The sequence below is a fragment of the Ranitomeya variabilis genome, chromosome 2 (genome assembly GCF_051348905.1).
Source record: "Ranitomeya variabilis isolate aRanVar5 chromosome 2, aRanVar5.hap1, whole genome shotgun sequence".
In the NCBI taxonomy this organism is placed as follows: domain Eukaryota; kingdom Metazoa; phylum Chordata; class Amphibia; order Anura; family Dendrobatidae; genus Ranitomeya; species Ranitomeya variabilis.
The window spans coordinates 165,354,292-165,369,071 of NC_135233.1; the positions used below are offsets into that span (position 1 = coordinate 165,354,292).

The 14,780-nt window shown below is 44.6% G+C and overlaps 1 protein-coding gene across 3 annotated transcripts in view; it reads left to right on the forward strand.

Annotated features, from left to right (window-relative positions):
* The first annotated feature begins 220 nt into the window (after positions 1-220).
* Positions 221-14,780, forward strand: part of MERTK (MER proto-oncogene, tyrosine kinase) — a 215,669-nt gene continuing 201,109 nt past the window's right edge. For 2 of the 3 annotated variants that reach the window (XM_077283142.1, XM_077283145.1), the window contains exon 1: positions 633-855. In XM_077283142.1, the coding sequence (XP_077139257.1) occupies positions 783-855 (73 nt within the window). In that variant the 5' untranslated portion in view covers positions 633-782. Of the gene's footprint in view, positions 856-14,780 lie in introns of all 3 variants that reach the window. The other variant, XM_077283143.1, reaches the window with a different exon arrangement.

A 14,780-nucleotide genomic window follows, 5' to 3' on the forward strand; every position in this document is an offset into this window, starting at 1 on the left:
ATGGCTAGAATGTAATGCTGCTATATATATGTCATCACAATACAGACATGCCATAACAATACAGCTGTATCAGTGATGTTACTACAAAGTGACACAGACAATTGTCACATCAGCAAAGTAAATAAACACCAGGAAAGTGGCCAGGTCCCAGCTCAGCCCTCCCCCAGCTGCACACTCCTCCTCTGGCTGCTGGAGATGGTGTGCAGCCTCCACTGGCAATAATAAGGAGAGGAGGCTGCAGTGTGCACGTCACTGGCTCTGCAGCACAGGCATCTGGCTAAGGACTGCAGCAGTGGCCCCCAATCCACAGGTCAGGCCCTGGAGCAGCATGGACCCTGGCCATTGTGAGCAGCATCTCCAGCCCTGACTCTGCTCCAGCTGCTCTGCAACCTGTAGGACTAGAACTACTCTGGACTTACTTTGAGTCTTCTGGCCAGGCTTTCTGACATAGGAAGGAAAGAGTTAAAAAAAAAAAAACATTCTGCTGAGGAAACCACTTTAAATATCCACTGTCATCATCCAAGGGACGTACAGAGTTTTTTTGTAACCCTAGCCTTTCCAGAGCTCTGGGAGCAGAAGACTTACCTGGGACTTACCCATAGACTGCCCTGCGTTGACTCCAGTTGTGTAATTGGTCTTCAGAACTTATTGTTTTATGGGCAGCAATTAGGACCCATGGTGCCAGCCCTCTGTGATGTGTTGTAACGTGCTAGCAGTAATCTCCTGGACCTGAGTAAGCCCAGGATTGTCTGCTGCTGTCCCTGGGTGAGTGTGCTGGACATATGGTAGAGATGAAGGCATCACTGAGGAGGCACCTTCTCATCCTGCTGATGTACCCAGTGTTATTTGGAAGAGGTAAGGGGCACAGCTGCCAACATTATTTTTCTAGATAGTCAATTGATAAAATCCCTAATATTTGTAGTAGTCACAGCATTACCTACTGGCCAGAGATAAAAATGTCCTCAACTTCTGGAGAGCCACATGTTGCATAGGTTCCTTGATTTATTCCAGATGTGGTGCCTGGTAGCAGCTAGGAGCTGTGCTGCACACATGGAAGTGTTTATGTCTGGCACATTGGAGATCTCTGTCAGTGTATGGTTGTGAGGAGCAGAAAGTCCGCTATGCCTATACATATTAGGGCTCAGTACTTCTGGCCACCCAACATTAAGGTCTCAATGTCGCTCTACTACATGTGCTAGTAAGTGTGGTCACATAGCAAGCTGCCACAACCGACAGTAGCCATCCAACCCTGCGCACTTCTGTGCAATCACATTTACTACCATATGTTGTGACTGGCAGCATGGTGTTTGCAATCTTAACTCCTTTGTGTCCTTTTGTATTTTTCTCTGGACATAGCCATTCAAGAGCTTTTCTTTGGCCGAACGAGTTGAATTTTTAAAGAACGCCATTGAATGTATCGTGTGATGTACTGGAAAGTGTGATACAAATTTCAACTGTGGCAAAATGGTGAAAAAAGCTCAATTCCAAAATATATATATATATATATATTTTTTTTTTTTAAATCTACAGTGTTGATCATATGGTAAAAATTATGCAGCAATATGATTCCCCTGGTCAGTACGATCATGGATACCAAACATGATTAGTTGTTTTCTTGTGTTATATATAGTGTGTATAATCGCTTGTGTGGCCATATCCCGAGACCCGTAACGTTTCCTATAATCAGTCAATGGGACTTTGTGAGAGCTTGTTTTTTGCACCCTGAGCTGACATTTTTTATTGATACCAGTTATTGGGGTAACTGCCATGTTTTGATCATCTCTTTATTCCATTTTTTTGTGAAGAAAACATTTTTTGATAGATCAGACTTTTACGGGTGTAACAATACCACCTACTGTATGTGTATTTTCTTATTCCTTTGTATCATGCAGCTTTGTATGAAAATCCCTATGTATTATAATTGCCAGACCTGAAATAACAAGCACTTTTCACCTCTTGTGTCCCCCCATTTCCTTGTAGATTGTAAGCTTGCGAGCAGGGACCTCACTCCTAATGTCACTGTTTAAATTGTCTTAACTCGTACCGAATTTATTGTCTGTATATGTCCCCGCTTAATTGTAAAGTGCTGCGGAATATGTTGGCGCTATATAAATGAAAATTATTATTATTATTTATTTATTTTTAAGGGGGAGGTAATTTAAATTTTTGTAAACACATTTTTTTTCATTCTATTTGTTAAACTTCTTCTGAGACTTGACCTGTGATTATGTGATCGCTTGTACTATAGAGTGCAGTATTATAGGATTGCTGTGTATAGTGTAAATCACGGTCTCCTACGAATACCAGACAGAATCTACCTGCGCTCCACAATCACGTCCCAGGGACACTGAAGGGCTATTAGAACAGTGTTTCAACACGCCGTCGCGCTGAAAATGCCATGGTTAGAGGTTGAAAGTGGCATTTAACAGGTTATCCGCTCCGTTCCACGTGCAAAGTCAGGGAGCTACAATAGGACGTAACTGTGCAAGGGGTTAAAGAAGACCTGTCTCCAGGTCAGAAGGTTTTGCTCTCATTTTATTCCTTCTGCTCCCGAGTATTCTGTTTTTCCTCTTTTTTTTTTTTACTTTTTAAATCAATCATACGGTTCCAGGGATATGGGCCTTTTTATTTAGTGTTAATATTTATGGTCTTTTCCCAAGGGGGCATGGCTGGCTAGATTCTCTGGGGACTTGTTTAGACAGGCTCTGCATTATTACCATGTGAGCTTCACCCCTTTAGTAATGACTATAAGAGTATGTTTCCACTGTCCGGATTCCTTCAGTATTTGCTCCGGATTGGACGCTGCGTACAGCCGCAGCGTCCAATTTTCAGCGGCCATATGTTACAGCATATTGGATGGGATTTTATGAAATCCCATCTCCACTATGTGTGCCGGGACGCCTCCGGCTTCCCTTTGTATACGCACATGCGACGCGTCATTCTAGACAGCAGCATGTCTATTTATCTTGTGGAGACTCTCCATCTCAGCAAGATAAATATCACAGTCTAATGTATAGGATGCAGTGATCCCACACGGTTCAATGAACACATGCAGAATCGCCACGCGTACAAAGCACTACCAATACTGACCGTGGAAACATACCCTAAAAGTTATACATTTCTTATATAAAGGAGCTAAGCCTTCTCCAGGTGGTGTGATCACCCCATCACACCTCCACAACATGTAAATGTGTCATTACTAAACACCACTCTGTCCACCATGTTTATGCCCTGCCGCATGGCTTCATAGGACATTCTTAAAGGAAACCTGCCAGCAGATTTTGCCGCTATAAGATGCAGCCACGGCCTTTCAGGGCTTATCTATAGCATTCTATAATTCTGTAGATAAGCCCCCGGTTCGACATGCAAGTGAAGAAAAACAAGTTATATTATACTCACCTGGGGGCAGTCCCGTCCGGTCCGATGGGTGTCGCAGGTCCGGCGCCTCCCATCTTCTTGCGATGCCGCCCTCCTTCTTCATCGCTCCCCAGCATCGCACTCCTGCGCATGCGTACTTATCTGCCTTGTTGAGGGCAGACCAAAGACTGCAGTGCGCAGGCGCTGGGAAAGGTCATAGGCCCAGCGCCTGCACACTGCAGTACTTGGCTCTGCCCTTAACAGGGTAGAGAAGTAAGCCTGCGCGTGAGCGTGATGCCGGGGAGCGATGAAGAAGCAAGAAGATGGGAGGTACCGGACTCGCGACACCCATTGGACCGGACGGGACTGCCCCCAGGTGAGTATAATAAGACTTATTTTTCTTCACTTGCAAGTCGGACCGGTGGCTTATCTACAGCATTATAGAATACTGTTGATAAGCCCTGACAGGCCATGGCCGCATCTTATAGCGGCAAAATCTGCTGGCAGGTTCCCTGTAAATTCACAATACTTGGAAAATTTATAACAAAATCATATCTCCCTGACAGTGAGAAATAGGAATGCCCATGAGCAGACAGATTAGTTTGCCATGTGAAAAAAATATTAGAAAAAGAAAAAAAGACAGAGTTGCTAACATTGGCAATCACCTGCAGTCATTTTTATGACAGTAAAGAACTAAACTTGCTTTTAAAACTACAACTTTCCCCCAGCAACAAAAAAAAGTCCTAATAAGGTTATGCCAATTCAAAAACAAATGTTTTGACAACTGGTAAGAAAAATATTATGAAAACAGGGCCATGGAAGGAATGGGTTAAAGCAGCTGAAGTAAATGACTGAAACCTTGTCACATTGTTTGAAGATTATTGTTTTCCCAGACTCTAGATAAAGGTTCAAAGGTCTGCTCCAAACAAGTGGCAAGATTTCCTGCTGTGATCTCCATTTATGACTCTTTTAGATTTTTTTTTTTTAAATAATTTTTCTGATGAGTAACCAATTGGATCAAATATGCAACGATATGTATTTTCCTTTTTTACTATTTTTTTCTGCACATTTATCCTTTTTTCTTCAGAGGGGGATACTCTTTTTCTCCCATATCCAGTTTTGTTAATTTCTTCATTCCTGTGTCACCTGTACTGCAAAATGAAATGTAATAATGGAGCGTCCACACTCACATACAGCAAAGCTAAATCACTGTTAGAAATGCTGCCTTTGTGCCTTTAATACTTGGTGCCTGATCTTTTACACTGCTATGACCGCCCTCTCCCTGATTACAGAAATGAAAGCCCTGCTTGTGCAGAATCCTTAGGCAGATTACCTTTTGAGCTGATCTACTGTGATAAATTCTCTTGGCTCTAAACTCTTTGGGTGCAGTCAGATGGTTGTATAACACGGACAACGATCACAGTGCAGTGCGCGGACTGGCCGGCAGCTATCCTGACCTGAGTGTGACAGCATGTACTTCTGCTCGGGTCAGGAGAGCCGCCAGCCAGACCAAGCATGGCGATACGATCTTGTCCGTGTAATACGGCCGTCTGACTGCGCCCTCTTACTGATAATTTTATAAAATGATCAGAATCCTTAGCATTACAACATGACCGCTACGTTTTTTCAGTATCTGTAGGTAACATGGGTTTGACTGCTATAATACAGGCACTTTATTGGATTTTAAAGTGGTTTTCCAGGCTCAGAAGAAAAGACTACACGTTATGTGACTGCAAACTGACAATTTCTGACTTATAAATCAACATATTAATGTCTTTTGCCAGTGCCTCGGAGTCTACAGCTGGGCATCTAATCCAGTCTCCACATGTTTTCCCAGATTTACCAACATCCCCTCTTAATGTGCACCTTTTTTATTTTTTTTACAATTGTATTAATTAATCCCTGGACCACGTCCTCCACTGACAGAAGACGTTTTGCCAGCCAGTGTTTATTATTATTATTATTATTATTATTATTATTATTATTGTTTATTTATATAGCACCATTGATTCCATGGTGCTGTACATGAGAAGGGGTTACATACAAATTACAGATATCGCTTACAGTAAGCAAACTAACAATTACAGACTGATACAGAGGGGCGAGGACCCTGCCCTTGTGGGCTTACATTCTACAGGATGGTGGGGATGGAGACAATAGGTTGAGGGTTGCAGGAGCTCCGGCGTTGGTGAGGAGGCAGCGGGGTCAGTGCAGGCTGTAAGCTTTCCTGTTTCCTGTGTTTATCAATAGATTTTTTAGGCCGGGGTCACACTTGCGAGTTTAATGCGAGAAACTCGCACGAGTCTCTCGCATCAATACCCGGCACTGCTGCCGGCACTCGGGACCAGAGCGTTCAGCTGCATAGAAATATGCAGTGCCGGCGGCAGTGCCAGGAATTGATGCTAGAGACTTGTGCGAGTTTCTCACATTACACTCGCGAGTGTGACCCCGGCCTTAAGGTACCTTCACACGAAGCGACGCTGCAGCGATAGCGACAACGATGCCGATCGCTGCAGCGTCGCTGTTTGATCGCTGGAGAGCTGTCACACAGACCGCTCTCCAGCGACCAACGATGCCGAGGTCCCCGGGTAACCAGGGTAAACATCGGGTTACTAAGCGCAGGGCCGCGCTTAGTAACCCGATGTTTACCCTGGTTACCAGCGTAAAAGTAAAAAAAACAAACAGCACATACTTACATGCGTCCCCCAGCGTCTGCTTCCTGACACTGACTGAGCTCCGGCCCTAACAGCACAGCGGTGACGTCACCGCTGTGCTTTCACTTTCACTTTAGGGCCGGCGCTCAGTAAGTGTCAGGAAGCAGACGCTGGGGGACGCATGTAAGTATGAGCTGTTTGTTTTTTTTACTTTTACGCTGGTAACCAGGGTAAACATCGGGTTACTAAGCGCGGCCCTGCGCTTGGTAACCCGATGTTTACCCTGGTTACCAGTGTAAAACTTCGCTGGTATCGTTGCTTTTGCTGTCAAACACAACGATACACAGCGATCTGACGACCAAATAAAGTTCTGGACTTTATTCAGCGACCAGCGACATCACAGCAGGATCCTGATCGCTGCTGCGTGTCAAACTAAACGATATCGCTAGCCAGGACGCTGCAACGTCACGGATCGCTAGCGATGTCGTTTCGTGTGAAGATACCTTTAGTCTGAGCATCTCAGTGTTCTAGCGGAGGAAGGTCTATTCCACATGTGAATGCAAATCCAGTCACATGACCACCCACTGGCATGGGGAATACTGCAACATCATGACAGTGTGCGCAGTGTGTCTTTAGTCCTGTGACAGCACCAAGAGGTGGGTGTGACGCTGAGTCACTTCTCACGGACAAGCCTTCAGTCAGGAAAGTCTAGGAGTCCAAAGTCAAAAGCTGGGAGGATACGTCATTATGTCATAAACAGAGGGGCGAGACAATGTGGAGACCCTTTTCTGTTTACGAATAAACCCAGAACTGGGCAGAGCAGCGCTGAATTTGTGGCACTGTGACAGCTATCCTAATTTAAAGTATTGTCAGGGGTTGACACGCTTAGCTGCTTCTTCAGGTAGAAACAGGAACAGGTGCTGAAACACCTGCTGGTTTATTAAAGTCAGCATAGACCAAGGCAGGGTTCAGAAAAACAAAAGCAGAGCCTTCCTAGCTTAATGGAAAACAAAACAAATAAAGTATCACAGAGTCCTTTTTCTGCCGGTTTCAACCTGCAGATAGCCCGCACAGTCGTTAGCTCCTCCGGAAGCTATCTGGGAGTTCCTGCTCTCTCAAGACACCCCGACTTACTCTCATGGCCAGTTATTTAACACCCCGTGCGATGATCACATGACCTTGACATCACACAGGTACCGTCAGGACTCTACACTTCCACCCGCTCTATGAAGGTCCACTAAAACCAGACAATAATATAGGTTCCTATTAACCCTCTCAGCGCTTAGCGTGCTGGAGGCAAAAACACTCTGGTTTTACAGCACTGACCGCAGTATGCGCAGTGACATGTATCTCCCTTCACATACTATGTCAGTGACTCTGTCACAATATATTAGTAAATTTAATTATATTGCAATACCACCTCATTCTAGCAACTTTGTGTGGCTGGATAACCTCTTTAAATGGAGCTTGTTTATTTTTTAGCAATTTGTATATTGAGCGATTCTAATAAGAAAAGGGCAATTCTCAGTACACAAACTGGTTCTAATTGTCCGTTCACACTATGTGATGTGAGGCATTAATTGATCGGCAATACGTTTGTCAGTCAGCGGTCAGTTCATATCCTGTTCACACAAAGTTACTCCACTGCAGTTGAGCAGTGAATGATCTGTGATTGCTCGTTCAGTGTTCATATGCTGCCATTGTTCTCAGTAGTGTAGGCCCTGTTTACTTAGAACAATGCTCTGCTGAGAACAATCTTTCCTGCAAACCAAATGTTCAATTTACCCAACTGAATGGCCATTTGGCTAGTTTGCTGGGTGATCACTGCAAGATTATTTTGGAATGAGTGTTCCTAGGAAGGTTCCTTCAAAATAATTGTGCCGTCTAAATTGACTTTAAGGCCGGTTTCACACATCAGTGATTCCGGTACGTGAGGTGTCAGATTTCTCACGTACCGGAGATACTGACTCACGTAGACACATTAAAATCAATGTGTCTCTGCACATGTCAGCGTGTTTTCGTGGACCGTGTGTCCGTTTGAAAAACACGGAGACATGTCAGTGTTCGTGGGAGCGCACGGATTACACGGACCCATTCAAGTCAATGGGTCCGTGTAAAACACGTACCGCACACGGATGCTGTCTGTGTGCAGTCCGTGTGCCGTGCAGGAGACAGCGCTACAGTAAGCGCTGTCCCCCCAATGTGGTGCTGAAGCCGCCATTCATATCTTCTCTCCAGCAGCGTTCGCTGGAGAGAAGATATGAAAAATCCTTTTTTTTTTCTTTTTTTTTTTTTCCCCGTGTTTAAAATAAAGATGGGAGGTGGAGCCGCATATTCATGACTGTAATGGGCGGCACCACGTGACCGCTCATACAGGAGAAGCTGCGGCGCGGAGAGGACACTTCGAGGGAGCCGGGTGAGTATTTTATTAACAGCGGGCGGGCGCACAGGGGGTGGGAGGGGGTGGGGACAGGGATCTTTATTTTAAACACGGGGGGGAAAAAAAAAAAGGATTTTTCATATCTTCTCTCCAGCGAACGCTGCTGGAGAGAAGATATGAATGGCGGCTTCAGCACCAGATGCAGGGGACAGCGCTTATCTCTAGCGCTGTCTCCTGCACAGTCCGTGTGGTACCCAGGCGGCACACGGCTGCCGCACGTGTGCCACACGGATGGCCTACGTGAGCTCACGGACACACGGACACGGATAACTCCGGTACCGATTTTTCCGGTACCGGAATTATCTGGACGTGTGGGACAGGCCTAAAAGGGAACATGTCACATGAATTCTGCTGGCCAAACCATAAGTGGCATGAATCAGGGCTGTATGCATGATTGTGGTCAGATTTGTCTCTGAAATGCTCCATGAATTCAGAGAAAGCATAGTCAGAAGATCTGGCTGGGGATTATAACCAGAGAAGAGACTAGTTGGGCACCCTGATTGAGAGAAATGACAATCACCTAGTGCTGTGCTAGGAACCTCCGGCTGGGGCGGTGTTGGGTTAGGCTACTTTCACACATCAGGTTTCTTGCATCAGGCACAATCTGGCGAATGTTGGAAAAACCAGATCCGGCGCAGATTGTGAAAAACTGATGTGACGGATCCGTTTTTTTCGACAGATCCAGCTAGCATATCTAGATTATTGGATAAAAAAATTTTTAGAGCATGCTCAGTTTAAAAAAACGGAATCCGGCGCCGGAATCCATCATTTTCCGGATCCGGCACCTTCCGGCTCCAATAGGCTTCCATTCTAACAAACAGCCGGAAGCGCCGGATCCGGCACTTCCGGCTTTTTCACCAGAGACAAAAAACATTGCTATGGGTGTTTTTTCCAGAAACCGGAAACAGCAGATTTGCCGGATCCGGACAAAACTGGACGAAACGCAATGTCATCAGGCACTAGTGCAAGTCTATGGGGAAAAAAAAAACCTGGATCCGGCGGCAACATTCGCCGGATCCGTTTTTTTTAAATTCAGCCGGATTTAACTTGACAGCGAAAACCTGATGTGTGAAAGTTGCCTTAGGCTACTTTCACACATCAGGTTTTCAGTGTCAGGCTAAATCCGGCTAATGTTGGAAAAACTGGATCCGGCGCAGATTGTGAAAAACTGATGCGACGGATCCGTTTTTTTTACGGATCCGGCTAGCCTATCTAGATTATTGGATGAAAAAAAAATTTAGAGCATGCTCAGTTTAAAAAACCGGATCAGGCTGCCAGATCTGCCTTTTTCCGGATCCGGCACCTTCCGGCTCCCATAGGCTTCCATTCTAGCAAACAGCCGGAAGCGCCGGATCCGGTGCTGCAGGCTTTTTCGCCGGAGACAAAAAAAGTTGCAATTCTACTCTCGATGTAGTACCTGGCCAAATCTTGTAACAATACTTTCTTTGAAACACTGGGGCGATCATGCAGCCTGACTCTGATTTATGCTGTTCGTGGTTTGGACAGCATGAATCAACTGACCAGGTTCCCTTTAAAATGAAGGTTCACTTTAAACATGATTTTAATAGAAAATAATTTTGTATTGTAAGACTAATTTGAAAAAATTATCTTGCTTTTCTCACATTTGTCTTTACCAAAAATGAATTTATGAATTATCCTATTTAAAATTGCTGTCAGCACTACAAATCTAGTCGTCAAACTGTGTCATCGGTTATAATGATGGGGCAAGAGATTGGTCTCTGATCTAGTCTATGTCTAGGGGCTCCTTCTCACTTGCGTGAGATACGGCCAAGTCTCGCATGGTAACACCCAGCTCTGCCGCCGGCACTTGGAGCATGCAGCTCCATGTTTTGCTGTTCGGCCGCACGTTCCGCTCTGGAGTGCCAGCGGCAGAGCCGGGCTTTAACCTGCGAGACTCGGCCGTATTTTATGCAAGTGAGAAGGAACCCTAGTGCTGAGATACGTGTGGGTGTTTCTGGATCTGTCTTTGGAGTAGCTGATACATTACTCTTGGTGGGTTATTACCATTTAGACCAGTAAGATTTTCTTTGTTTCATAAGTTGTTACTTTTGAGGTTCCTTCTGTTATTTTAGTTTTTTGTGTATCAGCCATTTGTGTTGGTGAAATATTCCTAACCCACAATTCTAATTAATTTTGTTACAAAAAAAAGTTTTACTATGTGCCCAAGCAAAAAATAATGAAGTCAAAGTTTGAGTTTTAGGGCTGTTTTCCATTTGCGAAAAACACGTCCGTGTCTCGCATGTGAAAACCAAGCTCTGGTGCCGGCATTTTATAGCGGAGCGTGCGGCTGCATGTTTTGCTATGCGGCCGCACGCTCCGCTCTGGAGTGCCGGCGCCAGAGCTTGGTTTTCACATGCGAGACATGGACGTGTTTCTCGCAAATGGAAAAGAGCCCTTACAAAACTCCTCTCTGCTCCATGCAATATGGGGCAGTGATTCTGGCTAAGATTGGGCTTCCTCAACTGCATCTGAGACAAGCACATAAAAGCTAATAAAATGACTGGCTCTTGACGGTTTTGGTTTTTTTTTTTTAGACCCTCCTTCCTGGGTCCCAAGGATTCCCTAGTTGGGGAAACAGATCTAGGAATTTACACAATCCTGATCCAATGCAGTCAGCAAGATTCAAAAGTGGGGCTAATGTGAATAAACAGAATACTAATTTAGGCACTATGTCTCAGTTATTGGGCACTCTGTGTCGTACTGTTATTTAGGCTTTGTATGTTTGATAGACTTACATTAGATGGAAATGCACATACATTTTTAGTGCATTTCTGACAAAGGAACGTACCAAAAACACATTTAGGCCTCTTTCACATGTCCTAGTGATTCCTATACAGGAAAAACAGTACTGGTGAGATCCATGGAAAGTGTCCATGTCCTTATGTATGTATGTGAAATCATGTGCCATCTGTGAATGCTGTCCCTGTGTTACATCCATGTGACATGTTCCGGCGCCTGGGAAAAGCAGTACAGTTCACGCCGGCTGCTGTAGGCAGCTCTCAATCATTGTCTCCTGCTCGCACTGAGATCAGCGCAACTGGGAGACAATGATGGGAATTGTCATCAGCGTGACAAGTACTGCTGAATGGGAGTTGTACTCAGCAGCAGCAGTGTCCCTCCTGTGTTAAATAAATAATTAAATACTAATAACAAAAAAAAACATGAGCTCCCGCACAATTTTCATAAACAGCAGAGGAAAAGCCCATGGCTGGTGACTGATGTTAATAACCTGGGACAAGGGACAATACCTCATAAGGTTCCCAGGCTATTAATACCAGCTCACAGCTGTTTGCTTAGACTTTCCTGGTGAATTTACGATGGGGGGGACCCCAGAAAAAAAATTACGTAGGGTCCCCCTATAAATTCAAACCTGCAAAGGCTAAACAGTTGTGAGTTGATATTAATAGCCTGGGAAAGGATCAGAGAAATCCCCCCCCCCCCTCACACTACCAACATCATCCCTCAGCCGCCCCAGAAATCTGGTGCTTAGCTTCGCTCTTCCCACTTGCCTTGTGGCAGTATTGGGGGTTAATGTTACCTTTGTATTATCAGGCGACATCAAGCCCAGTGGTTAGTATTGGAGAGGTGTCTATAAGACGTCCCCCATTATTAACCCCATAGTAAGTATTGAAATAAATACACGGCAATAATATAGTCCTTTATTTGAAATAATACAAAACACCAAGCAGGAGACAAAGATGAGAGCTGCCTTCAGCAGCCGGCCGGCATCAGGGAACAGCGCGAACTGTACCACTTGTTCCCAGGTGCCGGTACGTGTCAAAAACTGTCATGACTGTGTCTCTGTGTGAAAAACCTGCAGTCTGAGTGAAAAACCTGACATGCACAGCACCATTGAATACAAACGGACGTGTGAAGAAGGTCGTAATCTACACCTAAGTATATCGATAAAGTTTAGTCAAAGCCATATGCTAGGATGTATCAAAAATAAAGCAGATTTATTTATAGCATGACACACCTAAAAGAAACAAAAAATATGCACTGTCAAAAACGTGATAAAACACATATTAAAAAAGAACACAGAAAAACGCAGTGAAAAAACACAAGTATCGGTAACCTAATTGAAATAATAGGTGCAGAAATTCTACAGCTTAAAAAAACTCACCAAAAGCTCACCGTGGGAACGTAGACTAAGACCTGTTTCACACGTCAGTGGCTCCGGTACGTGTGGTGACAGTTTTCTCATGTACGGGAGACACTGTCTCACGTAGACACATAAAAATCAATGTGTCTCTGCACATGTCAGCGTGTTTTCACGGACCGTGTGTCCGTTTGAAAAACACGGAGACATGTCAGTGTTCGTGGGAGCGCACGTATCACACGGACCCATTAAAGTCAATGGGTCCGTGTAAACACGTACCGCACATGGATGCTGTCCGTGTGCCGCCCGTGTGCCGACTGGGTACCACGCGGATGTTGCAGGAGACAGCGCTAGAGTTAAGCGCTGTTTCCCCCAGCGCGTAGTGCTGAAGCCGCCATTCATTTCTTCTCCCCAGCAGCGTTCGCTGGAGAGAAGGAATGAAAAATCAATGTTTTTTTTATTATTTTTGTGGTTTAAATAAAGATCCTTGTCACCTCCCGCCTCCCACCCCCTGTGCACCTGCCCGCTGCCATTAAAATACTCACCCAGCTCCCTCGATGCTTCCTCTCAGCGTTGCAGCTTTTCCTGTATGAGCGGTCACGTGGTGCCGCTCATTACAGTGATGAATATGCAGCTCCACCTCCCATAGGGGTGAAGCCGCATATTCATCCCTGTAATGAGCGGCACCACGTGACCGCTCACACAGGACAAGCTGCCGGCGCTGAGAGGAAGCATCGAGGGAGCTGGGTGAGTATTTTAATGGCAGCGGGCGGGCGCACAGGGGTGGGAGGCGGCAGGTGACAAGGATCTTTACTTTAACCACAAAAATAATAAAAAAAAAAACATTGATTTTTCATTTCTTCTCTCCAGCGAACGCTGCTGGGGAGAAGAAATGAATGGCGGCTTCAGCACCACACGCTGGGGGGACAGTGCTTACTGTAGTGCTGTCTCCTGCACGGTCTTTGTGGTACCCAGTCGGCACACGGGGGCGGCACACGGCTGCCGCACGTGTGCCACACTGATGTGCCACGTGAGCTCACGGACACACGGACACGGATAACTCCGGTACCGATTTTTCCGGTACCGGAATAATCTGGACGTGTGAGACTGGCCTAACAGAGGAAGGGGAGACTGCAGATAGTGTTTTACCCAGGAATTTCAATTTTATCTGGACCTGTAGTTTGAGTCCATGAAGAGAAAAATACAGGTTAGTTCTCAAGTGCTAGTCTAGGCTTGTCAGGCACTTTGACCTTCAAGAAACTTTTTTCTCAATGCAGTCACTGATAAGCTCTCCTATTTGCCCAAGAAGAATGATTTCAACATCAGCGGCTGATTGAAAATTCATTAAAGCATAAAAATGTTTTCTTTTGAGCATTATCTTTGGTTGATTGTTGCTTTGTCACTTACAGGAAATGTTATGCTTTGCTTATATTATTACTCATAGCAAACGTCTTAAATTAAAAACTGAAAAGATGTCACTGGTGATAATATTTGAAATGCTATCCCAAAAATGTCTGACTATATCCTGGCTTGGTATCATCTAAGTAGATTTTTTACTTACAAGAATAGTTCATACAAAAAATAAATAAATTAACCAAAAAAATATATATAATATATTGTGGAAGATAAACCACTGCAGGCTCAATAAAATATACATGGCCTTTCAGACATAACGGGAAAACTAAAGATAAAGTATAGCACAGTCCATATGCCTGCGGGGATTTACCCGCTTTGGATATAACTACTTCTGGCTCGTGCCCTACATAAAATAAGTGTTCCCCAGTTTTTGCACATCATCTGCACTTTTTCATAAGGGGTTAAATACCTTGTAAAAATCCTTAAAGTTCATTTTAAACAATAGATCTTGGAATAAAAATAACTTTCACAATTGGATGTGTTTAAATAAAATGTTCCTGTGCTGAGATAATCTTATACATGTGCCCCTGCTGTGTACTGTGTAATGGCTGTGTCTGACTGTACAGGAACATGGTCTGATCATACCACCGCTCCTGGGCAGGGGTGGAAGCAAAAGAGAGGATACAGACAGGATATACTGGGATCAAAGCTGATTATTTTTGTGAGGTAAAATATTTCCGTCAGTTTTTAAACAATTGTTACTTCAAAGAAAGAATCAGCTGTGGGCCTCTGCTGTAATGTCTGTATACTTTTTTTGCTTCTTCCCCTGGGCTCTCTGTTTAATAAGGATACC